The sequence below is a fragment of the Canis aureus genome, chromosome X, assembly GCF_053574225.1.
Source record: "Canis aureus isolate CA01 chromosome X, VMU_Caureus_v.1.0, whole genome shotgun sequence".
Classification (NCBI taxonomy): domain Eukaryota; kingdom Metazoa; phylum Chordata; class Mammalia; order Carnivora; family Canidae; genus Canis; species Canis aureus.
The window spans coordinates 31,707,855-31,731,853 of NC_135649.1; the positions used below are offsets into that span (position 1 = coordinate 31,707,855).

Genomic DNA, 23,999 nt, shown 5'->3' on the forward strand with positions numbered 1-23,999 from the left:
TCAGAATTATAACATTTTATTTTTGCCATAAGAAGCTCTACGAACTAATACCAGGTAAATGGTTAATGAAAAGTAGAACTTAAAGTCATATGACAGGAAAGATTGTACAAGTATGAACATTACAGTATTGGGTGGAAATGAACAAGGTTTCGTATGATTGACAGAGGCGAGGAAGCCAGTGCTATTGAATTCACATTGGATCCTTCAGAATACGCATGCCTTGACAATACAAAATACCTTGACCATTTTTAACCATTTATCTTTTTGGTACAATGGAAAAGAGACAACACGGATTCCTCATAGTAGTTGCATGTGGGGGATCAGTACTACCGAGATGATAATGATCATTTAAGATATATTTTAAAGTAAATTTTGCAAGATTGCTATGGCATTTTAAGATCTTTGCCTAGTTTAGCATTTTCACTTTCTGTCATCTCTTTCAACAAATTGCTATTTCAAACAGTTCCAATCCAGAAGGTTTACAGGTAATTTAGCACAGGAGCAAATTTGCAGCCAACTTGAAAGAAAAAAAGAAGGAATTTAATAGCTAGAAAGCTAAGTATGAAATAGGAAAACACCACGGTAAGTTTTAAACAGAATCTTGCTACAGATTTCCAACCCAATAAACAGTGGGAGTGAATGGTTTCAGCCCCAAAGGAGTAGTTCACAAGAATTCTGAACTTTGGATATAGAAACTTCTGAAAAAACTGAAGACCCTGACATACATGCAAGGAAGAGTCTTCTGGCAAAAATACAAGTTAATATTCCAGTTTTCCTTCTCCCAAAAAACTCTAGAAGATATCTTCATTGGGCACAGAGTTTAAGTTTTATACTCAGAATTTGCACAGCAGCAGCAAATAATTACATCCATATTATTCAGAATGGAGAGTTTTCTATTACAGACTCAATTCCTGGTTTGTCAAAATAGCCTGGTAGAAACTCTCAGGTTTTATTATAATCAACTAATTTCCCTAGCAATTAAGTTTGAAAGGTCTGGAAGCTCTGCTGGCCATCAGTATCACCCACACTTGCAGAAGTCCTTATGTCTAACTGGTGAGACAGCATTAATGAAACTCGAATAAATTTCCACTGAAAATATTTGAGTGCACCTTATAGTCAAAGAGTAATGTTGTTACTATCTACCCAGAAAGGAAACAGATATTGTGATTCCAGAGATCAGAGTCTTAAGTTATAAGGTAACTTAAACTTTTCCAAGGATTAGTTCACAAAATGGTTTGAATGTCCAGACTCACAGAACAGAAAACAGACAGATGCACATCATTCTAGCCCTCGGTAAGCCGAAGATTGGGATATTTTTCCTCCTTCTCATATTATTGCAAATACTGAGGCCTGATAACCTCACCTACCAACTGAAACACTGAAACCGTTATCTTCAAATCTAGCTTACCGTCAGAAGAATGATGTATACATGAGAAAATGTGATTAAAGCTTTAAGTTCAAAGTCAAGAAATAGACTATTCTTAAAAATACACAGAGAAAGAAAACATGTTGAATTAAGAAATATTTAAGCAAGGTTACAAAGGACTAGCAACTATGCACAACAATCTTTTTCAGTATCTATTAATTTTTTTTCCTTTGCAAAAAGTAATTTACAGAAGTTCAACACATTAATCCTGTTATAAAGGCTAGGCTATATATTTGTTCCAACCTGCTTCCTTTTAGTATTAGCACTTGAAGGAGTTTTGACTTTATTTTCGAAGTGTTTAAATAGGTGTCCTTTTAAAAGGAAGAAAGGTACACTTATTGTTCTCAAGATAAACAGGAATCGACAAGCCTATATAATATTTCCATATATAGTTTCTGATTGCTATAATATTGCAGCACTTTGCAGATGGAATGGAACTTACTTTAGAAGGGGTAAAAACATAAAACGTCTTGTGAAAGGAAAATACTAGATCACGGATTCAACTATTTCAAATGAAAACTTTTCCTATTAGAAATTCTAAGTAATATGAACATTTAAAAATATATACCAGTAGCCTCCCACCTAAAATATGTAGGAGTCTCATTTATGGAATCTATCATTTATAAAGATTTATACATAATGAAAGATTTATTTGGTGGCTTTCAGATTCAAACTTTGAAATTTCTCAAGGGAATATTTTTAACCATACAAACAAAAAAGGAACTCTCCATTCACTTCCACTCTCTATCGTAAGAACACAGAATTCAAAACAAACACAACAGAACTTTTCCTCTCCTCCTGTCTGCAATACAGAGATTTGTTTTCTATTAACATGTTTGCCCACAGAGACCACACTGCAAAGGTATATATACAGTAGTCCAGCCACCAAAGTCTTTTCCAGACGATGGCAATAAAAGCAAAACTTAACTCTAATTAGCCAAAACTCTTTCTTCAGATGAGACACTTGTCTGCACGGCCATTTTCATGGCAGGAGGGAGGCAGGAGGTTGCTATCCATTTGGACTAGCAGAATACACAATCAAGCAGAGACTTATTCTGAAATTTTCCAGAACAACTTTAGAAGTTCTTGTTTACTTTTTATGCCACATCCAAAACACAACACACATTTATAGTCTCAATATTAAGATAATTGAGAATTTAGCAGTAAAGTGCTAACATGGAAGGGGAAAGTTATAAACTAGGGTATGCTAATAACTCCAGTTATTTTCAAAGAACATTCAGACTGCTTCAAATTCTATTCAGGAAACTATCTCTCCAAGCTTCTTTTCTCTTTGCCTCTTTAAAACGAGCTGAAAGCTAACTATATAAACAGATACTCGTGGGGGGAGGGGGACTTTTCAATCTCTACTCAAAACTTTCAGAATAATTTTCTTCTAAAAATTATCAACAAATAATCCAACTAGACTGCCTTCAGATGACACAGCAGATCAAAGGAACTCATTTTCACCTTGTTTTACAGGTCTTTTGAAACCCCTGCCCCTGAACGCAAACCAAACTTTCTGAGATTTCAAAGTTCAATAAGATTCTGGTATTATAAATTCAAACTCAGTACTGCCATCTGTTACATTCTGTTTAAAAATTGAATCATTTTCCTGCTGAATAAAAATATCTTCCCAGGTCATTGGCTTGTTCTGAGGAGTAGATGTGGTCCCTACTGCAGGTTCTTTTCCAGCATCAACCTTATACCCAATAGCATCATCCTTCATTACAGGCATAGCGCCTGACCTATCAGAAAGATATGCATATTGTCTAATCTGTAAAGACCTGCATGGATGTAAACGGTAAAGCTTTGAGTCTCCAGAAGGATCTTGACTATGAACTGATTTTATGTGTGAAGACATAAACTGATAGTTGATGAAAGATTTGCCACAGGCCAAACACTGGTACCTTCGCTCCCCTGTGTGATGAATTTCATGTTTTGTGCGATATTCTGCAAGAGGAAATACCTTCTCACAGTAACGGCAAGGATACTTCTTCTCCCAAGAATGTATGTTAAAATGTCTCCGCAAGCTTGTCAGACAGACATATGACCTTTTGCACACAATACAGATATAATAGACCCTCCCATCTACTATTAACTCATAGTGATCGTCATGTTTTACTTTCATACGCTTGTTTGCAGGCTCACCACTAGATGTTTTTGGTATCTCATTCTCAAGTCTGGCCTCCCCTTCGTCAGGGTCATCCTTGACAGGGATCACTATGTCATAAGTATCTTCACCGATATTTGCATAAACCTTGCAACCCGTCGACAAGCCTTCAATCTCAGTAGCTGTATCTAAAGTAATGATCTTCTGACCCTCCATTAGATGTTTTGATCCTAAGCCTGCATCATTAGTGTTTCTAGTAATTATATCTGAAATTTTTAGAGAATTGGAAAGTGGTTCTTGCAGAAGTGTAGGAATCTGCATCTTCTGTACCAACGATCCATCAAAAGTGGCATTTTGGGGGATATCGGCCTGGGGGACCAAAGATGTATTACTGACCGCCGAATCTGGACTGGAGCTAATAGTGTCATCATCATCATCTATAATTTCCTCCTCCTCCTCTTCATTGGCCTTGTTTCCCGTTAAAACAGCACTGTTTGGTGTCTGCTGATTCTGCACAAGCAAATTGATTGAAGGAGACATATGATTTGGAAGTGAGGAAGTAACATTTGGTGGTGTAGTAAGTGGTGTCTGATTTAGCAAAATAATGTTGGGAGTCAGATGTGTCGGGGCTGAAGATACCAGCAATTTTTCACTTCCTTGCGTCTGGCTCAGAGTTGCCTGATTCACAGAAGTAGGAAGTTTCTGAGTAGGTGTGAGATTTGGCAAAGGGGGAGAGTTATTACTAGTACAAGGTGCAACATCTGAAATGGCAACGGAACCCGGGCTAGGCTGGACCTGAGCCACTGCATTGGTACTCGGCAAAGTATCCTTTGCAGGCAGAATTTCAGAGCAGAAAATGACGTCATCGTCATCATCATCTGAATCGGTAACAATAATCTTTTTTGTCTCGTAATCTTCAGCAGATAAGGAAAAAGACTCTGTTATAATAGGCATTATAGTGGCCCCGTTATCTTGGGCTTCATCTTTTGATTTTTGTATTTCAAGGTTCTTGTCACTAGAACCAGGAGGTAAGGTTTCTGCATTACCGTCCTGAGATGTACCTGAGATGCTTTTAACCTGTGACAATGGGACACCAAGCTCTGCTATAAATTTAACCCCTAACAGCTGCCCCGATTTAATCAACTCATCAAGTAAATCTGATCTAACACGAACAATTTTAGAACTATAGATATAATTGAGAATTTCAGCAAAGATCTCTGCTCTTATAAAGCTCAGTTCAACAACTTGCCCGGCAACTGAGAAGAGCTGATGGAAGTAAGTACTAGAAGCTGAAAGAATATTCCTGTGGGCCCGGAATTTTCGGTCTTCCACGATAACGGTAACATCACAGAAGAGTCCATGGCCACGTTGCTCATTCAAGGAGTTCAGTAGACTGCCAGAGTACTGAATGTCTGTAGCAGAAATCAGTTTTCTACTCTCCATGCCTGTAAGAGAAAGGGAGGAGGAAGGAGTAGAAGATTAGAAAAAAGAAAACCAAGAAGTACTCTATCATTCAGAATGTAAGCTGCGGCAACATTAAATAGTGTATTCAAGTTTTAACTGAAGTTTGGCATAACTTTTTGGCTTGTATGTCAATTGTTCATACAGGCTGGTTTTTGGACCATGCATCAAATCTCATGACTTCCCCCTGAGAAGAGACAAGCGAGTTTTTAATTGATCTACAGATTTGAACGGTAATCTCTTCCTCTGAATCTCAGATACATGCGTCACCACTGAGCAGTTTTTTTAAGATTAGAATTAATTTTCTTAGTTCCACTTTTGGGTTCTGTCCTCAAGAAGACTTGAGAGTTCAGTTTTAACGGTCTTAAAACTTTAAGAAAACTCTTCATCATGAACACACAGAAGTTATTTCACCTGTAAATGAATGATTTCAGTTCAGAAAAGCTTGCTGTGTGCAATATCTATCCTATACTCTTCCTAAATTTTATCTGGTCTTTAAAAATACATTCAGGGGATCCCTGGGTGGCTCAGCAGTTTGGCGCCTGCCTTTGGCCCAGGGCGCGATCCTGGAGTCCCGGGATCGAGTCCCGCATCTGGCTCCCGGCGTGAAGCCTGCTTCTCCCTTCTCCTGTGTCTCTGCCTCTCTCATTCTCTATGTCTATCATAAATAAATAAATCTTAAAAAAAAGAACATCTTTAAAAATACATTCAAAAGCTACTCCCTGCAGCCAATGACTGAATTAGTGTTTATAAACGCTGCCAATTATTACCTTTAGACTGTCAGTTTTCTTTCTTATTTAAATTGGGGTGCCTCATCTAGATAAACTCTGAAACACCTTTTTTACCCTCTCCCCTTTCATCATCTCCTTGCCCCTTCCCCTCACCTCTCTACTCTTACAATCTCCAGAGGTGAAATGTTAGAGTGCCAAGCGAAGTCAACAGATGGTACTGTGAAAAAAAATAAGACAAAGGAAAGGTCACCATTTCTTAATGCTTATTTGCACGAAAACACGAAACATTTCAATTTGTTGGTAAAGAATTAAGTAAAGAATTATGTGCACTGGTAGCAGAACTTTTTTATACCAGATGTGTTAGTGAAAATGAAAACATAAACTTATTGGAAGAGAACAGACAATTACTCTAGAAAAAGGGATGGGGATGTCAGTAAAGAGCAATGCAGTGTACCACCCCCAGAACATTCTATTTTTGGAAGTCACAGAATATATTCCCAGTAACAAGGCCGCTGAGTTGTTGAAAATATATACATATATTAAATATATACTTAATTTTTATATATCTAATTTTTATATTTTTTTACATATATATGAACAACTAGCTGATAAGTACTTTAAGTAGAGAAACACTTTAATTGCCAACATTCTTTCCCTTTAAAGTTACCAAAATAGTGGCACTGTCGTCACAGTGCTTAAGTTATATACACGTGGAAGGTGGGGCGTCTCAAGCATCTTCGAAATTTTCAAAACTGCAGCTTAAAAACAAAAAAGTAGGCAAAAAGTCTAGAAATGACGATTTGAAACATCCGTTAGAAGGCGTTGCTCGTTTAACAGTACCAAGGAATTCCAGGTTACCACCAAGGCATTCATCAGAAAGGGTGACCTTTGGACGGCGAGCCAGCAACCAGGGCTTCCGAAATACGGGGATTTCGCCAGAAGTCGCTTTTAAGTAGGTAGATAGGTTTTTTTTTTTTTAATGCAATTTTTGTCGTTTGCAAATGGACTCTCGGAACGGGGTAATGCAATAAAACGGACGCGTCCAGGTGACACTGGGAATTGGTTTCATTTTGTTGAGATTCCTCCCGCGTCTCCCCGTCAGGGTGGGCCCAGGAACGCCACGAAGCGCTCTGCACCCACCCCCGAGACCTGCGCCCTGCCTACGGAAAAGCCATTCCGCATCCCTGTGAGACAAACCCTTGACTGAGGGCAGGTGAAGGTGGAAAAGAGAGAAACGCCATCCGCGACCGAAGCGAACCGACACGCGGCTCCCTGCGGCAGCTGAACCCCATCTTCCTTACTCCACCCCCTCTTCCCCATTTGCACCCAGCCGGCTGCAGCCGAGGGCTTTTTTTTTTCACCCCAATTCACGCGAAAAGGCAGCTTCCTGCAAATCCAGATGGAGGTACGAACGACACGGCGAGGGCGGGGGTCCTCGGGCAAGCCGGGGAAAGTAGAAGGTGGCGAACGGGAGGGTGGGGTGCTGGGAGGGGATGAGGCCAAGCAGGCGGCATTGTTGTGCCCTGGGAAGGGGACGGGAGGGGAGGATGGGCCGGGCAGAAAAGCTCTAAATCAAAGTAGGGGCTACGAGGAGAAAAGGAGGCACAAAAAGGCAGGCGGAGGGCTAGGAAAAAGCCAAGTGGGTCCCCGCGGTGGGCTCCCCACGCGCCGGGCCTACCCGGGGCACCGGCTGCCCCTCGGCCCCTGACGGCGGAGGGGACCGCGGCGCGGCCCTCCGGGCTCGTCCCCTCCTTCGCTCCCGGGCCCACACAAAGGAAGGGCCGGAGGAGCGGAGCCTCCGACTCCGCCGCTTCCTGGTTCAAGTGAGGAGAATGCAAACGCAGGCGCGGCCCAGCGACGGAGGCAGCGGGCGCGCTCCCTCGCCCCTCCCGGCGCAGGGCCGGGTCCTCACCTGCTTCCCGGCGCCGCCGCTTCTCCTCGTCGGGCCGCGCGGACGGGTGGGAGCCCTCCAACAACCAGAAGCCAGACTCCGCGGCGATTCGGCTCCTTCTTTAAACGTCGCTCCAGTCTTGGTCGACGTCGACGCGGCTGCCGCCACCGCTGCTACAGCTGCCCCGCGCCGCCGACAGAGGGCACAGCACGGGGACGCAGCGCTGAAGTCGAAGGCGCCCTCCTCCTCCGAGCGCAGTTCGGGTCTTTCCGGAAGGGCCCGAGCTCCTAGCCGCCCCCGTTTCGGCGCCCTGCTCTGCCTTCGGCTCCTTCCGCAGGGGGCGGAGAGAGACTGGGAAGCTCTGGGAGCCTTTCGGCCCTTTCCGGAGGGCGAAAGGGTGGGAAAAAGGGAAGGGAAAGATGGGGTGATGCGGTCCGTCGCAGGCGGCGGGGACGGGAGGGAAGCGAGTCGCCTTCACCGAAATTGGGCGCAAGCTGCTAGGGCGGAAAAACTTTTCGAGACCATATGAGTTTCGCTACTTTTGCAAGTTTGAAACTGCCCGATTAGCCCGGATCTTAGACGATGAGCCACCTTGAAATATAACCGGAATAAATATAATCGGGTCGAACTGATCGACTCTGGATGATTCAAGTTAGACGATGACAAGTTAAACGACATTACAGAAACTATTTTTAAGAAATAAATCTAGGACACTAGACAGTTTTCTTAATTGAATACTAGGCGATGCGGTACTATCTTCATTCCTTCGCTTCGACCAGCGTTTACTGACCACGTGTCTGAGCTATACCAAATCTCCGGCTAGGGGCCGTGGAACACAAAAAAGAGTAAACCAGGGTCTCTCCCTTCCCAAAGAGCTCATTAGATGGGTACACAAATGTCGACCAAAGTGTTTTTGTGCAAGGCGTAGAACACAGAGAAGGAAAGCGCAAACTAAATGTCCCCATTTGAGCTGTATCCTGAAACAGGAATAAATGAACACTTGCACTGTTGATTTATTATTTTTACTTTTTACGTAACATTTCCTCCCCAGGGGGTTTTAGCATCTGACACATAGTCGGTGTTCAATAATTGTTTAATGAATGAATAAATGAGTGAGCCGTGGTAATTTTTTAAAACCCTCTGCTAATACACTTCTGCCTGAGTACCATGATAAATGAAGCAACAGAATGGGTGTTTGGAGAGCAAAATCTCTCCCTTCGGGCTGGTTATTTATCGCATCCAACTACGGAGCCAAAATATTAGCTTTTTTTCGTCAACAATTAAGGCCATCCACTACCTTCATTTTCTTAAAAAAAAAAAAAAAGTATAGGATAATATTGCATCCATTCCCCCAAACGTTAATTTGCATCTGTTTACCTTTCAGCCAGAATCCCTGTGCTTCCTTCCTACAAAAATCTTGCTGAAAATGTCCCTCAGGATATTCCAGAATGAAAAAATCACTATATCTAATGTCCTTCAACCTGAAATCAGACAAGAATGTCACCATCGAACCATTCCTAATCTATTTTACATTCTCCTCAATAAAGTAAAGCCACATAGAAAAATACCACAGTGATTGTATTTTCACATGGAAATAAGAAATACACACGAAATTCCTCAGGCTCTGCAAGATTTCGTATTGTGAGAAAACAATGTGAGAACTATTGCATTATTGGGGTTTTTTCAATTAGGACTTAAAATTATGAGTTTCATTGTTTGATATAAAGACATTTCCAGCAACCCGGGTGGCTCAGCAGTTGAGCATCTGCCTTGGGCTCAGGGCGTGATCCTGGAGTCCTGGGATCCAGTCCCACATCCGGCTCCCTGCATGGAGCCTGCTTCTCCCTCTGCCTGTGTCTCTGCCTTTCTCTCTGTGTGTCTCTCATGAATAAATATATAAAATCTTTAAAGAATAAAAGACATTTCACAGGAGACAGGAGTACACTGTTATAAAAGAAACTAAAGCAGATAGTAGTATTATCCTGGAACTGAGAACTTAAAACGAGTTAGCAGATTTAACCAAACGAGTTAGCGGATTAATGACCGTTTTCCTGAGTCAACCTCGTGCAAAATTTAGGAGGAAAAAAATGTTTTTAGAAACCAGGATGAAGTACTGCTTGAAAATTTAGGATCTATTTACCTTTCAGTAGCTTAGTTGGCTAAAACTAAAATGAGACATATCTTTGAAATACGGATCACAGTGGCAGTAGCTGCATGCTTGATATCAAAGGTTTGTTGATTACCTCTTAGTAAACTGGAAGATGCAATACCATTTCTTTTGTGCCAGCATTGCCAGCACCAGGGTCACCAAGAGAATTGCCTTGCCTTTTTTCTTTTCCTGAAAGGGCTTTATTTATTTTTAAAATTTATTTTTATTTTCTAGGCTTTATTTTTTTATGATTTTATTTATTTATTCATGAGAGACACAGAGAGACAGGCAGAGGGAAGAGCAGGCCCCCTGGGGGCAGCAGCCTCATGTGGGACTTGATCCCAGGACTCCAAAGGCAGACTCTTTGAGTCACCCAGATGCCCAGAATCAGTTAGGTTTTAGAACCCTACTGTCAGTGTTTGCTTGACTTGTTTGAACCAATGAATTCCTTGAGGGCAGCAACTGTCCTCCTCTGTGTTAAAGTGCCAAGATTCTTGTGAGTGCTTAATATATATTCAATTGATGATGATAAAATTTTTTTAACATGACATTCAGGGGTACCTGGCTGGCTCAATGGTTGAGTGTCTGCCTTTGGCTCAGGTAATAGTCTTGGGATCCTGGGATCGAGTCCTGCATTGGGCTCCCCACAGGGAGTCTGCTTCCCCCTCTGCCTATGTCTCTGCCTCTCTCTGTGTGTCTCTCATGAATAAATAAAATCTTTTAAAAAACCCAAAATCTTAAAAAAAATCCTGACACAATAAAAATCCATGTGTTCATATGTTCACTAAATACCTATCATTTAATACCTATTCTGTGCCTGGCAATGTTGTAGGCAGTGTGGGTACAGTCAAAAAGATGAACTCCCAGTCTTCATGAAACTTAGATTTTAATGGGAGAGACATATGATAAACATATGTGCATATGTTATCTAAGTGCATAATATCAGATAGTAATGAATGCTGTGAAGAAAAACAGTGTAAAGGAACAGAGAACGATGAGGGTGCCATTGTAAATAGTGTGGTCGGGAAAGACCTCTCTGAAAAGATGATGTATGAGCAAAGAACACAATAAACTAAGGGAAAGAGCTATGCAAATATCTGGGGAAGAACATTCTAGGCAATGGAACATGCCAATGCCCTTCAAACAAAGATCACCAGGAATACACCCACAGTTGGGTTTATTATTCTTTACAGGGAGGGAGAACAAATACCATAGGGAACTGTGGGGTGTTTCAGTAAAAGGATGTTAAAAAGAACCTATTGTAGTAAGTATTTGAGCTATTTAGCCCCACATCTAAGGAGAGGGGAGTTCACTCTAGATCAGACGCTGTCGGAAAGCAGGAGCAATTTTATGATCGGGCATCTCAATAAATCTTATCTATAGGGAGGGCAGAGGAGAGTGGGAATAAAGCTATAATTGATAAAATAGCAGTCACCTATTTTGGTGTTTTCTGAGTGACACAGTGACCTGTCTTAAAAGCTATGATTAGACAAAATTATAAATTGGTTTTGTTTTGCCTCACTTCATCAGTCTCCTAGTGACTTTGTCTTAGGTTAATGTTGTGTGAGTTTATGTCCAACAGAAGAACATGGCATGCCTGCTCTGCTACCTGCCAGATATCAGGGGCTGCCTCCTGCTTCTCAAACAGCAAGTGAACAGCTTGGAGGAGGCACATTAGTGGCCTTCTCATCTTTAACAAAAAAAAATAGTCATTTAATACTGCATTATTATTGTCATACATATGGGACATACTTATACTAAAATGTTGCTCATTGTTTATCTGAAATTCGAATGTAGGTGGGTCTACTCTTTTTTTTTTTTGCTAAATATGACAACACTAAAATAAACACACTGTCAGCTGTGTAGAAATACTTTGAATACTTTGTGTTTTTTCTTCCCATCCCCCATTTAGACTTTCCTTTTAATTCAGGATAGGCTCAGAAAAAAACATGTAACTCGACTCGAGCCATTTCGATATATGTGTACATGTACACACATATCTATGCATATAGTATGCAAACATACATATACACGCATACACATGAGGCACACTAAGCGCCCAATATTATGTAATATGCTACATACACACAAGCACAGAAAGGACCTGAAACACAAGCAGAATCGGCTGTGTTGTTGATATGGCCATTCTGTGAAATGTATCCCGTGGTCCGTCATCCTTCCCTTGCGGTTATTTCAAGTGTAAGGCTGAGAAAGACACGGTTTTCTATCTAAATGAGACCTGCCGAGCCCCCTACGGAACTGGAAGAATGAGCGCTCCGAGCCGCTGGCAGCGGCGGCTTATTTACACGGATACGCCACCCCTTTCACATGGGCTGGACGCCACGTAGCCCTGGGGAAGGATTTTGCCGACGTACCCGGAACGGTTTCCACGTTTTTCTCAGCTTTAGGGAGGTTGCGCAGCGGCCTTCTGGGAGCCAAGGCAACTGAGACTTTCCCAGGCTCGTGAGAGTGTTCCCTGCTTTCGCGGCAGCGATGGCCCCCCTGTCCCGGTCTGCCTCCGGAGACGGAGGCCTCGGGTTCGGGGGTGGGGAAGCGTCGCAGTTCTTTCCGGAAGAGAGCGGAGCGCAGCCGGCCCGCCCGCTCCCCGCGGGCCCGCTGCTGTCCCCCGCGCAGCTGAGCCGTCGGGGGGGCGGCCTCGCCCCAGGCTCCCCACACCGGTCCTGCCGATCCGTCCGCGGCCTCGCTCTCCAGGGCCCGCCCTGCGCACCGCGGGGCACGCCCTCGCCTCGGCCCCCGCCGCGGAGCCCGCGCGCGCCTGCGAGTTGGGGGCGACGGCGGGGCCTGGCCTCGGGGGCGAGGAGAGAGGGGAGGTGAGTGAGACGGACGCACCTTCGCCCTGAGGAGCCCGCCGGCCTTCAGAGTCGCCTCCATCCTTCATCCCGCTGCTTAGTGTTCGCACTTCTCTGAACCCTTCTTCCTGCCTTGCGCCCGTTTTCATCTTGTTCTTCAGTCCGCCCGCGGTGGCCGCTTATTCGCCCCTTGGCTCCCTTAACGTTCTTCTGTCCTCGGGTGCGCGCCTCCAGTGCCCTGGTCTCCCGCCGCCTCCCATCCTCTAGTGGACATGGCCAAGGGTCGCAGATTTATGTAAAGCATTTATATTCGCGTTAAGTTGCCATTCATGAGCATGTTTTTATACTCCGCTGGACTGAGTTCGTGGAAAGGAGGATTTTATTCATTACAGAATTCACAGCGTCTAGCGCATCCATTGCGTGTTGGATGAGCAGATCGGTTTGAGATAACAGGTATGTAAGTGGAATATGTAGGGAGTTTGGAAGGGTCGAGGTTACGGTTGTCGTTGTTAGTTTTTTGTTTTTTGTTTTTGTTTTTGTTTTGATGATCGCTGTGCCCAGTGTGGGGCTCCAGTTGACAACCCCAAGATCAAGAGTTGCACGCTCTACCGACTGTGCCAGCCAGGCGCCTGGAAACGGGTTTAAATTAGAAAGTAGAACCTTTCTCCAAGAGGTGATTGGATGAGTGTAGAAAAAGTGATGTGCTCTACTGGATTTGAGGCTACCTACAAAGGTTTTGTTAAAAGGGGTCTCACTCTTGGGCGCCTGGGTGGCTCAGGCTGTGATCCCAGAGTTCCGGGATTGGAGCCCCACATCTGGCTCCCCGCAGGGAGCTTGCTTCTCCCTCTGCCTGTGTCTCTGCCTCTCTCTCTCTCAGAAATAAATAAAATCTAAGAAAAGAAAAGGGAGGTCTCATTCTTGACCCAAGAAAGGAGGAGGGTGAGATCAGCTTTCCTCTAATGAAAGTGAGTATTGGAGTGGAAAGGTAGTTTAAGAAAGAGAAGGAAAAGAGTTTTAATTATTGCTGTGTGAGTGTTATGTCTACTGTTTATTGAACGTCAGATACCCCATACTGAGGGCCTTGAATGTGTTTTAAAAAATTAGAAATTTAAAAATCATTACAGGCATTGAGAGTTAGGTTGAAATTACAACAGTTGGGCCATGTCTTGATTATTCCTTTTCTTCCTAGCAGTGGGAGGTAATAAAGCATAGTGAGGAGGCGAGTCTCTGGATTCAGACTGCCGGAGTTTGAAGCTCTGCTTTGCCACTTATTACCTGTGTGGCCTTGAGTGTCAAGAGTTTAGCAAAGCTGCTCCACGGTACTGCTGTCTGGGCATCCATTTGGTTTCGTCAAGTGGCCTGCAGGGACCTTAAACTTACACTAGCCCTGCCTCATGCAAGCACATGCCCTAGATAGCAGCCCTCAAAATCACAGGCAAATGTTAAGTTCCTGGTATGACTTCCCCAATAGCCCTTGTGATCAACTGTTCCCCTGCCTCCCAGTGCCTGTTTGCTCTATAGGTCCCTTAGATAAGATCCCTGTGGGGCTTACCAAAACTCCACTCTTTTGGTTTAAATTGATGGATCTGGCCCTAACCTGGGAACTCCAAAGCCCTACGTCCAGAGACCCTAGTAAAGGCACTTGCCTCAGGTCCCTAGTCTCTATCTGCACTCTGCCCTGACCTCCTTGTGTGGCCTTTGGAGGCATTCCCTGTACTTCTTCCAGGTCTTGTGAGTAATTAACTGCTCTCTTTTAGTTTCTCTTGTGGTCTGGTGAACTTTGGCTCACCATCCTGCACCCTGTGTTCTACCTAACAAATGTTAATTGAACAAAGTCAGAGCATTGGGCAAGTTATTTAACCTCCCTAGTTTCATTTATTCACCTGTAGAAAGGGAATAAAAATAGTGCTGATATTTTTAGGGTTGTTGTAATGAGTTAGTGCCTGGAACAGAATATACATTCCTGTTAGCTACTAGGGTTTCATGCCTGGGAGCAGAAAGAGTAAAAGCAGTTCTGAGTTCGTTCACTGAAGACCTACATCCGAGTTAAATGTTTCAGAACAATGCCCCCAGTCTGTGTCAATCAAACCAAACAGCTTCTTATTTTAGAATTCTAACTAAAAGATGAAAGAACGATTTGCATTTGTGCATGTGGCACATAAATAATTTATCTTACTAGTGCAGATGAAACCAGGCAGCAGTAGAGACTATTTTAATGGTGTCCTGTTTACCTTGTGGGTGAGGGAGGGGTTTCCCTCCTGGCGTTAATGGGGAGGCTGAACACAGGACATCTGACACTGGACAGATGAGATCCATAGGCTGGCAGAGTACTGAAACCTACTACTCAGGGATAAAATCTGTAACTGGGCCCATCCCTTATAATAAAGAGGTTTTTTTTTTTTTTTTTTTTTTTTTTTTTTTGGCTAGGGGATCTTATCTACAGGAGCAGAGTGGGGAGAAGAATCTGCAGTTAGGCCATTGGTTTTCCCAAATGTCAAGGCAGTACATAATAATAGGCCTTAATTTTACGCCGTACACCACAAGAACTGTGTGCCTTTGCAGCCTGGCAAGCATCATTGGTCCCTATAGTCCTCAAATTTTCCAAGAACTGTTATTTGTATGTTTATTTTTAGATTGCTTCTTGAAGTGGGAGACCCTCTCAATCTAACTCTGCATTGTTCTGATTGATACCTTTCCCCCTGAATAAATAAAAATTTATTTAAACAAACCAAATATGTTTATTTTTTTTAAGATTTTTTATTTATTTATTCACAAGAGACACAGAAAGAGAAGAAGAGACATAGGCAAAGGGAGAAGCAGGCTCCATGCAGGGAGCCCGATGTGGGATTCGATCCTGGATCCCAGGATCACACCCTGAGCGAAAGGCAGACGCTCAACCGCTGAGCCACTCAGGCATCCCAAATATGTTTATTTTGTAAGGATTTTTTTGAAAAACCAAACAGACACAAAAGCGGCTAGATTTTGCAGAATTGTGCCCATTTTTTTTTCTTTTCAGTTTGCACATAACAAAAGTTGAAACAGAAGAAATGACAAATAGAGTAAGAACTTTAAAAATTATTTGTGTCCTCCAAAGAGCAACAGTGTACTACTCCTTTTCCAAAAAGAAGCTAAAGGGGAAGCATAGAGTGGGAACAAACTCTGAATCTCAATGAATACAACTTTTGTGACCTGGAACTTTTCAGAGCTCCCTGTACTGCCCTCTACTTCTAATACTTCATTTTTTTAAAATTGTCTTTACTAATTCTCGGGTTTCTGAAAACCAAAGCTTTAACCAGATTCAAATAGATTTCTTTCTCCTTTCATAAATATGTACAAACAAATGAAACTTGTTTCCAAATGTAAAACTGTGTCACATATTACAGAAGACAAATGAGCAATCAGGAACTATGTCATGCAGGAGGCAGAAGAGATGCACTTGACAGCCTCCCCAGGCTGCATTTCTAGCATGGCTACTCAGGCTGGCTGCAGTCTGTACCATTTGCATTATAACATCAATCCTAAGTGTTGAATTTACATTTATGATGAGTTTTTAATAATTTAAAGTTTAAAATGTAAAGGGAAAATAGGACTTAACTGGACCTATTGAATTGGACCTATTTATCTCCAGATAAATAGGCGCGCGCACACACACACGCACCCCATACACCCCACAATTTAGCCACTGAGTTATAATTTGGATGCCTGTATCTTCTAGGAGATTAAAGGGGGAGAGGATTGAAGATTTAGGAGCTCCTGAAGTATGTATATTGTCTACAGAGAATCCTTGTTATGGACTGAATTGTGTGTCTCCCTCCCCCCCCATTCAAATGTTGAATCCTAATTTTCAAAGTGACTGTATTTAGCAATATAGCCTTTAGGGGCACCTGGTTGGTTCAGTCTTGGGTTAAGCTTCTTTCTGCCATCTGTTCGGGTCATGATCCTGGGGTCCTGGGATCATGCCCTGCATCCAGCTCCCTGCTCAGTAAGGAGTTTGCTTTTCCCTCTGCACTCTCCCCCCCAATTCATGCTCATGCGTGGTCTCTCTCTCTCTCAAATAAATAATCTTAAAAAAATAAAGCCTTTAGAGAAGTAATTTAGGTTAAATGAGGTCATAAGGCTAGAGCCTGAATTCAGTAGGACTGGTATCCTTAGAACAGGAAGTGATACCAGATATCTCCCCACCACCTTCCCATGTGTACACAGAGGAAAGGCCATGTAAGGACACAGGAAGAAGTCGCCAGTCTACAGGTGAGGAAGAGAGGCCTTCCAGAAATCAGTCTTTTTTTTTTTTTTTTTTTTTTTTTTCAGAAATCAGTCTTGATGGTACCTTGATCTTGGTTTCCTAACCTCCAGAATGGCGAGAAAATAAATTTCTGTTGTTCAAGCCACCCAGTATATTTTGTTATGGTATTCTTTTACTTTACAAAACAAAAAAATTGTTTAAAAAATAAAAACATGGCATATATCTAAGAATTCAAACATGTTGCTGGTGGATTTTAGGATGCTAAGTGTTCTTTTTTTTTTAAGATTTATTTATTAGAGAGCACAAGCAGGGGGAGTGGCAGGGGGATAGGGCGAAGCAGGCTCCCCACTGAACAGGGAGTCCAATGTGGGACTCGATCCCAGGACCCTGGGCACTTAACCTACTGAGCTACCCAGTCACCCTGCTAAGTATTCTCTCTCTTTTTTTTAAGATTTTATTTATTTATTCATGCGAGAGGCAGAGACACAGGCAGAGGGAGAAGCAGGCTCCATGCAGGGAGCCCGATGTGGGACTCGATCCCGGGTCTCCAGGATCACGCCCTGGGCTGAAGGCGGCATTAAACCGCTGAGCCACCGGGGCTGCCCCTAAGTGTTCTCTTTAAATTATAATTCATGGGGTGCTAATTTCTTCTTCATAGAAGAGTTCAGTGTTAATGATACATTTATATTATTATTATTTTTTTAAAGATTTATTTATTTATTCATTCAGAGAGAGCGAGAGGCAGAGACACAGGCAGAGGGAGAAGCAGGCTCCATGCAGGAAGCCCAATGTGGGACTCGATCCCGGGTCTCCAGGATCACACCCCGGGCTGCAGGCACCGCTAAACCGCTGCGCCACCAGGGCTACCCACGTTTATATTATTTTGAATTTATTTTCTTAGCTAACCCAACGGCAGATTGCTTGCCAGATTTTAGCATTACAAAGGGATTTTTGTTTATTTATTAATTTTTAAAGATTTTATTTATTCATGAGAGGCAGAGACATAGGCAGAGGGAGAAGCAGGCTCCATGCAGGGAGCCTGATGTGGGACTCGATCCTGGGACTCCAGGATCACGACCCAAGCCCAAGGCAGATGCCCAACCACTGAGCCACCCAGGAGTCCCAACAAAGGGATTTTTAAAATGGATATATCAGTATGGTTTGGTTTAGTTAATTTTCCTAAAGTCAGTAATCTCTGAAGGCTTCTTTTTCCTTATTTCTTTCCTCTTTGCTGCTATTCATAAGCATTTTCTTTATTCTCCTTTATTTCTACCCCCTCTACCACTGTGATCTTTGTTCCTAACATGGTGCTTGAACTCACAACCCTGAGAGCAAGGATTGTATGTTCAACCAACTGAGCTCACCAGGTATGCCACCTCTCATCTATTTCTGTGTCTACTTGAGGTTGAGTTGAGATGATGTGCTTTGATGGGTAAAATTTGTGATTTGTGACAGGGTGAGAAAGCATTATCAGAAATTTGTTCTCAAGGGGCACCTGGCTGGCTCAGTTGGTGGAGCATGCAACACTTGTTCTCAGGATTGTGAGTTCGAGCCCCAGGTTGGGCATAGAGCTTACTTAAAAATAAAATCGTTTAAAAACAAACAAAAATCTTGTTTTTTTAAATGTATTTATTCATGAGAGACACAGAAAGACAGAGACACTGGCAGAGGGAGAAGCAGGCTTCCTGTGGGGAGCCCAGTGCAGGATTCCATCCCAGGACCCCAGGATCACAACCGGAGCCAAAGGCAGATGCTCAACCACTGAGCCACCCAGGTGCCCTCCCGCCAAAAAAACTTGTTTTTTAAAAGAAATGCTTTTAAGAACCTGAAATCATAGAATTCGAGTTGGAAGGAACCCTAAAAATAACGTTCTAGGCAATACTTAAATTGTTACAGATGTGATCTCAGAGGAAAAGATTCTATGAAATTTTTTAAAAAACATTTGTTTATTTGACAGAACACAAGCAGTGGGAGTTGGAGGCTTCCCACTGAGCAAGGAGCCCAATGCAGGTCTCTATCCCAGGACCCTGGGACCATGACCTGAGCCGAAGGCAGATGCTTAACTTACTGAGCCACCCAGATGCCCCAAGGAAAATATTATATGATATGGAAATTCCCTTTTTAACAATTATAGAATTTTAATACTCTTTTCAGAATTGTCTACCATAGAATGAAATCTTTTCCTGTAGTGTGTTAGGTTCTTTCTCTGGGGACAGAATGGTTGCTGCTCTGCCCTATGTGCTTTTTACACACAGAATAAAATCATGAAGTCTTCCCTCAGCCTTCTTGTCTCTAGTAATTTTTCATCTTTCCTTATAGTTTCCTACATTTACCCTGTGGCTTCATTCAGACAAAATAAATCACTTTATTTTCTTGAGCAGCTTAAGTTACAGCAAAATTGAGCACAAAATACAGAGAAATCCCATTACCCCCTTCCCTAAACACGCACAGCCTCCTTAGCTATCAACATCCCTCACCAGAGTGGTACTTTTGTTATAATCGTTGAACCCACACCAACACATCATAATCATCCAAAGTCCATAGTTTACATTAGGATTCACTCTTGGTATTGTATATTCTGTAGGTTTGGAGCAGATGTATAATGACATATACTCACCATTATACTATCATGCACAAGAGTTTCACTGCCTTAAAAAAATCCCCTGCTCTGCCTATTTATCTCTCCCTCCCCTTCAACCACTGATCTTTTTTTCTTAAAGATTTTATTTATTTATTTATGAGAGACAGAGAGAGAGAGAGGCAGAGACACAGGCAGACAGAGAAGCAGGCTCCATTCAGGGAGCCTGACAAGGGACTCAATCCCAGGTCTCCAGGATCAGGCCCTGGGCTGAAGGCGGCGCTAAACTGCTGAGCCACTTGGGCTGCCCACCACTGGTCTTTTTACTGTTTTCTTAGTTTTGCCTTTAATAGAATGCCATATGGTTGGAACCATATAGTACATAGCCTTTTCAGATCGGCTTCTTTTGCTTACCATGTGCATCCAAGATTCCTCCCATGTATTTTTTTTTTATTCAAGTATAATTAACGTATGGTATTATATTAGTTTCAGGTGTGCCGTATGATGATTCAGCAATTTTACTCATTGCTCAGCTCAGTAGTGTACTCTTTTTTTTTTTTTTTAATTTTTTTATTTTATGATAGTCACACACACAGAGAGAGAGAGAGAGGCAGAGACACAGGCAGAGGGAGAAGCAGGCTCCATGCACCGGGAGCCTGACGTGGGATTCGATCCTGGGTCTCCAGGATCGCGCCCTGGGCCAAAGGCAGGCGCCAAACCGCTGCGCCACCCAGGGATCCCTCAGTAGTGTACTCTTAATCCCCTTTATTTCATCCACTCCCCCACCCACCTTCCATCTGGCAACTACCAGTTTGTTCTCTGTATTTTTTTAATATTTTATTTTTATTTATTTATTTTTTTAAAGATATTATTCATTTATTTGAGAGAGCGAGAGAGACAGAAAGCCAAAATACCTTGCCTGGAGCCAAAGCTATAAAACACAGGGAGCATCCTTCTTTGGGTGTGTGTTGGTAGGACAAATTTCTAAATTAGGAACAGTTGGTCAGTGGGCATATATATGTAAAACTTTGTTTTTTTTTTTTTTTTTAAGATTCTGTTTATTCATGGGAAACAGAGAGAGAGAGACAGGCAGAGGGAGAAGCAGGCTCCTGCAGGGAGCCAGATGCCGGTCTTGATCTCCAGAGCCCCGGATCATGCCCTGAGCTAAAGGCAAATGCTCAACCGCTGAGCCACCCAGGTGACCCTAAAACTTCAATAGATATGATCAAATGTCCTCCCAAATGATTGTGTCTCTCCTGTGTGTCCCAGTACAACATAGAGAGCTAGTTTGTGCTTGCTTTTGCTCACAAGCTCTGTCTTGTGATGAGCACCATGGCTATTTCCCCCATTGGCAGACAAGAGGGCTGCTCTCTGTGCAAAACTTTTTTTTTAAAGATTTTATTTATTTGAGAGAAAGAGACAGAGATAGCAATAGAGAGCATGAGTGGGGAGAAGAGGGAGAAGCAGGACCCTGAGATCACGACCTAAGGCAAAGACAGACATCCAACTGACTGAGCCACCCAGGCGCTCCTTAAGATTTTATTTTTAAGTAACCTCTACACCCAACATGGAGTTCAAACTTACAGCCCTGAAATTAAGGTTGCATGCTGAGCCAGTCAGGAGCTTCTGTTCTCTGTATTTAAGAGTCTGGTTTTTTTGTCTGTCTCTTTTTTTCTTTGTTCACTTTAATTTCTTAAATTCCACATATGAGTGAAATCATATGGTATTTGTTTTTCTCTGACTTTTAAAAAAGATTTTATTTATTCATGAGAGTCACAGAGAGAGAGAGAGAGGCAGAGACACACAGGCAGAGGGAGAAGCAGGCTCCTTGCAAGGAGCCCGATGCGGGACTCGATCCTGGACCCTGGGATCACTCCTTGAGTGAAAGGCAGTTGCTCAACCACTGAGCCACCCAGGCATCCCCCTAACTTTTTTTTTTAAGATTTTGTTTATTGATTGATTTATTCATGAGAGACACAGAGAGAGAGGCAGACACACAGGCAGAGGGAGAAGCAGGCTCCCTACGGGGAGCCCGATGCAAGACTCAATCCCAGGACCCCGGGACCATGACCTGAGCCAAAGGCAGACTCAACCACTGAGCCACTCAGGTGCCCCTGTTTTTCTCTGACTTAGTTTCACTTAGCATTATACCTTCTGGGTCTATCCATGTTACAAATGGCAAGATTTCATCCTCTTTTATGGTTGAGTAATATTCCATTTATATATATATATATAATATATATAAAGCACATCTTTATCCATTTGTCTATCAGTGGATACCTGGGTTGCTTCCGTATCTTGACTATTGGAAATAACGGTGCAATAAAGATAGAGGTGCATGTATGTTTTCAAGTTAGTGTTTTTGTTTTCTCTGAGTAAAAATGGTAGAATTACTTGATCATATGGTAATTCTATTTTTTAGTTGTTTTTTAAGTAGACTCCATGCCCAGAGTGGAGCCCAATGTACGGCTTGAACTCACGACCCTGATATCAAGACCTGAGCTGAGACCAAGAGTCAGATGCTTAACTGACTGAGCCACTCAGTCGCCCCTCTATTTTTATTTTTTTGTGAACCTCCACACTGTTTTCCATAGTGAGTACCTCAATTTATATTCCTATCAACAGTGCATGACAGTTCCTTTTTCTCCACATCCTCACCAAAAGTTATTTCTTGTGCTTTTTATTCTAGCCATCTGACAGGTATAAATTGATCTCTCATTGTGGTTTTAATTTGCACTTCCCTGATGATTAGTGATGTTGACATTTTATCGTGTGTCTGTTAGCCATCTGGATGTCTTGTTTGAAAAAATGTCTATTCAGATCCTCTGCCCATTTTTTTAAAGATTTTATTTTATTTATTTATGAGAGACGCAGAGAGAGAGGCAGAGACATAGGCAGAGAGAGAAGCAGGATCTCCGCGGGGAGCCCGATGTAGGACTCGATCCCAGGACCCCGGGATCACACCCTGAGCCACCTAGATGTCCCCCAAGACCATTTGTCGAAGAGACTGTCAATTCTCCGTTGTATATTCTTGCCTATTTTGTCATAGATTAGTTGACCATAAAAGTGTGGGTTTAAAAAAAAAAAGTGTGGGTTTATGTCTGGGCTTTATATTCTGTTCTGTTGATCCATGTGTCTGGTTTTGTGCCAGTACCATACTGTTTTGATTACTATAGCTTTGTAGTGTATCTTGAAATCTGGGATTGTAACACCTCCAGCTTTGTTCTTTTTCAAGATTGCTTTGGCTGTTTGGGTATTTTTGTGGTTCCCTACAAATTTTAGGATTATCTATTCTAGTTCTGTGAAAAATGCTATTGGTATTTTAATAGTATGTACATTTTTTGTGCATATTTGTGAATATTTTTTCTTCCAATCCATGAGTATGAACTATCTTTCCATTTGTTAGTGTCATATTCAATTTCTTCTCAAAATTTTATAATTTTCAGAGTATAGGTCTTTCACCTCCTTGGTTAAGTTTATTCCTAGGTATTTTATATTATTTTTAGCGCAATTGTAAGTGGGATTATATTCTTCATTTCTTTCTGCTACTTCATTATTACTGTATAGAAATGCAATGGATTCCTGTATATTGATTTTGTATCCTGCGACCTTAATGAATTCATTTATCAGTTTTAGCCGTTTTGGGTTGGAGTCTTTAAGGTGTTCTTTATATAGTATCGTGTCATCTGCAAATAGTGTAAGTTTTATTTCTTCCTTACCAATTTGTTTTGTTTTTTTTTTTTGTAAAGATTTTATTTATTTATTCATAAGAAAGAGAGAGAGAGAGAAAGGCAGAGACACAGGCAGAGGAAGAAGCAGGCCCCGTGCAGGGAGCCCGATGCAGGACTTGATCCCAGGTCTCCAGGATCACTCCCTGGGCTGAAGGCGGCGCCAAACCGCTGAGCCACCAAGGCTGCCGACTTCCTTCCAATCTGGATGCCTTTTATTTCTTTTTTGTTGTCTGATTGCTGTCACTAGGACATCCAGTACTATGTTGAATAAAAGTGGTGAGAGTGGACATCTTTGTCTCATTCTTGATCTTAGAGGAAGTTCTCTGTTTTTCCCTATTGAGGATGATGTTAGCTGTGGGTTTTTCTTTTTTTTTTTTTAAGATTTTCTTTTTTGAGAGAGTGAGAGAGCACTAGCAGGAGGGAGGGGCAGAGGGAGAAGCAGACTCCCCATTAGCAGGAAGCATGACATGGGACTTGATCCCAGGACCCCAGGACCATGACCTGAGCCCAAGGCAGACACCCAACTGACTGAGCCACCCAGGCACCCCTAGCTGTGGGTTTTTCCACATATGGCCTTTATTATGTTGAGGTATATTCCCTCAAAACCTACTTTATTGGGGGTTTTTATTTTTTAATTTTTTAATTAATTAATTTTTTAAAAAAGATTTTATTTATTCATGAGAAGACACAGAGAAAGAGGCAGAGACCTAGGCAGAAGGAGAAGTAGGCTCCCTCCAGAGAGCCTGATGTGGGACTTAATCCCAGGACGCTGGGATCATGACCTGGGCCAAAGGGAGATGCTCAACTGCTAAGCTACCCAGGTGCCCATTTTTTTATTTAAAATAATTTTTAAAGATTTTATTTATTTA

At 42.4% G+C, this 23,999-nt stretch overlaps 1 protein-coding gene and 1 long non-coding RNA gene across 5 annotated transcripts in view; one reads left to right on the top strand and one right to left on the bottom strand.

Moving 5' to 3' along the window:
* Window positions 1–7,938, bottom strand: ZBTB33 (zinc finger and BTB domain containing 33). 3 transcript variants are annotated; one of them, XM_077888265.1, is made up of 3 exons: window positions 7,641–7,938; window positions 5,882–5,945; window positions 1–4,981 (listed from the first exon to the last, which is right to left on the bottom strand). In XM_077888265.1, the coding sequence occupies exon 3, from the start codon at window positions 4,977–4,979 to the stop codon at window positions 2,961–2,963; it is 2,019 nt and encodes a 672-aa protein (XP_077744391.1). In that variant the 5' UTR covers window positions 4,980–4,981; window positions 5,882–5,945; window positions 7,641–7,938; the 3' UTR covers window positions 1–2,960. The 3 variants fall into 3 exon arrangements, with proteins under 3 accessions (XP_077744391.1, XP_077744392.1, XP_077744390.1); XM_077888266.1 differs by lacking the exon at window positions 7,641–7,938 and adding an exon at window positions 7,407–7,489; XM_077888264.1 differs by lacking the exon at window positions 5,882–5,945 and having other exon boundaries at window positions 7,641–7,934.
* Window positions 7,939–12,122: 4,184 nt separating this feature from the next.
* Window positions 12,123–23,999, top strand: part of LOC144308092 (uncharacterized) — a 29,758-nt gene continuing 17,881 nt past the window's right edge. The window contains exon 1 of one of the 2 annotated variants that reach the window (XR_013374738.1): window positions 12,123–12,599. This is a non-coding gene — a long non-coding RNA (uncharacterized LOC144308092). Of the gene's footprint in view, window positions 13,032–23,999 lie in introns of both variants that reach the window. The other variant, XR_013374737.1, reaches the window with a different exon arrangement.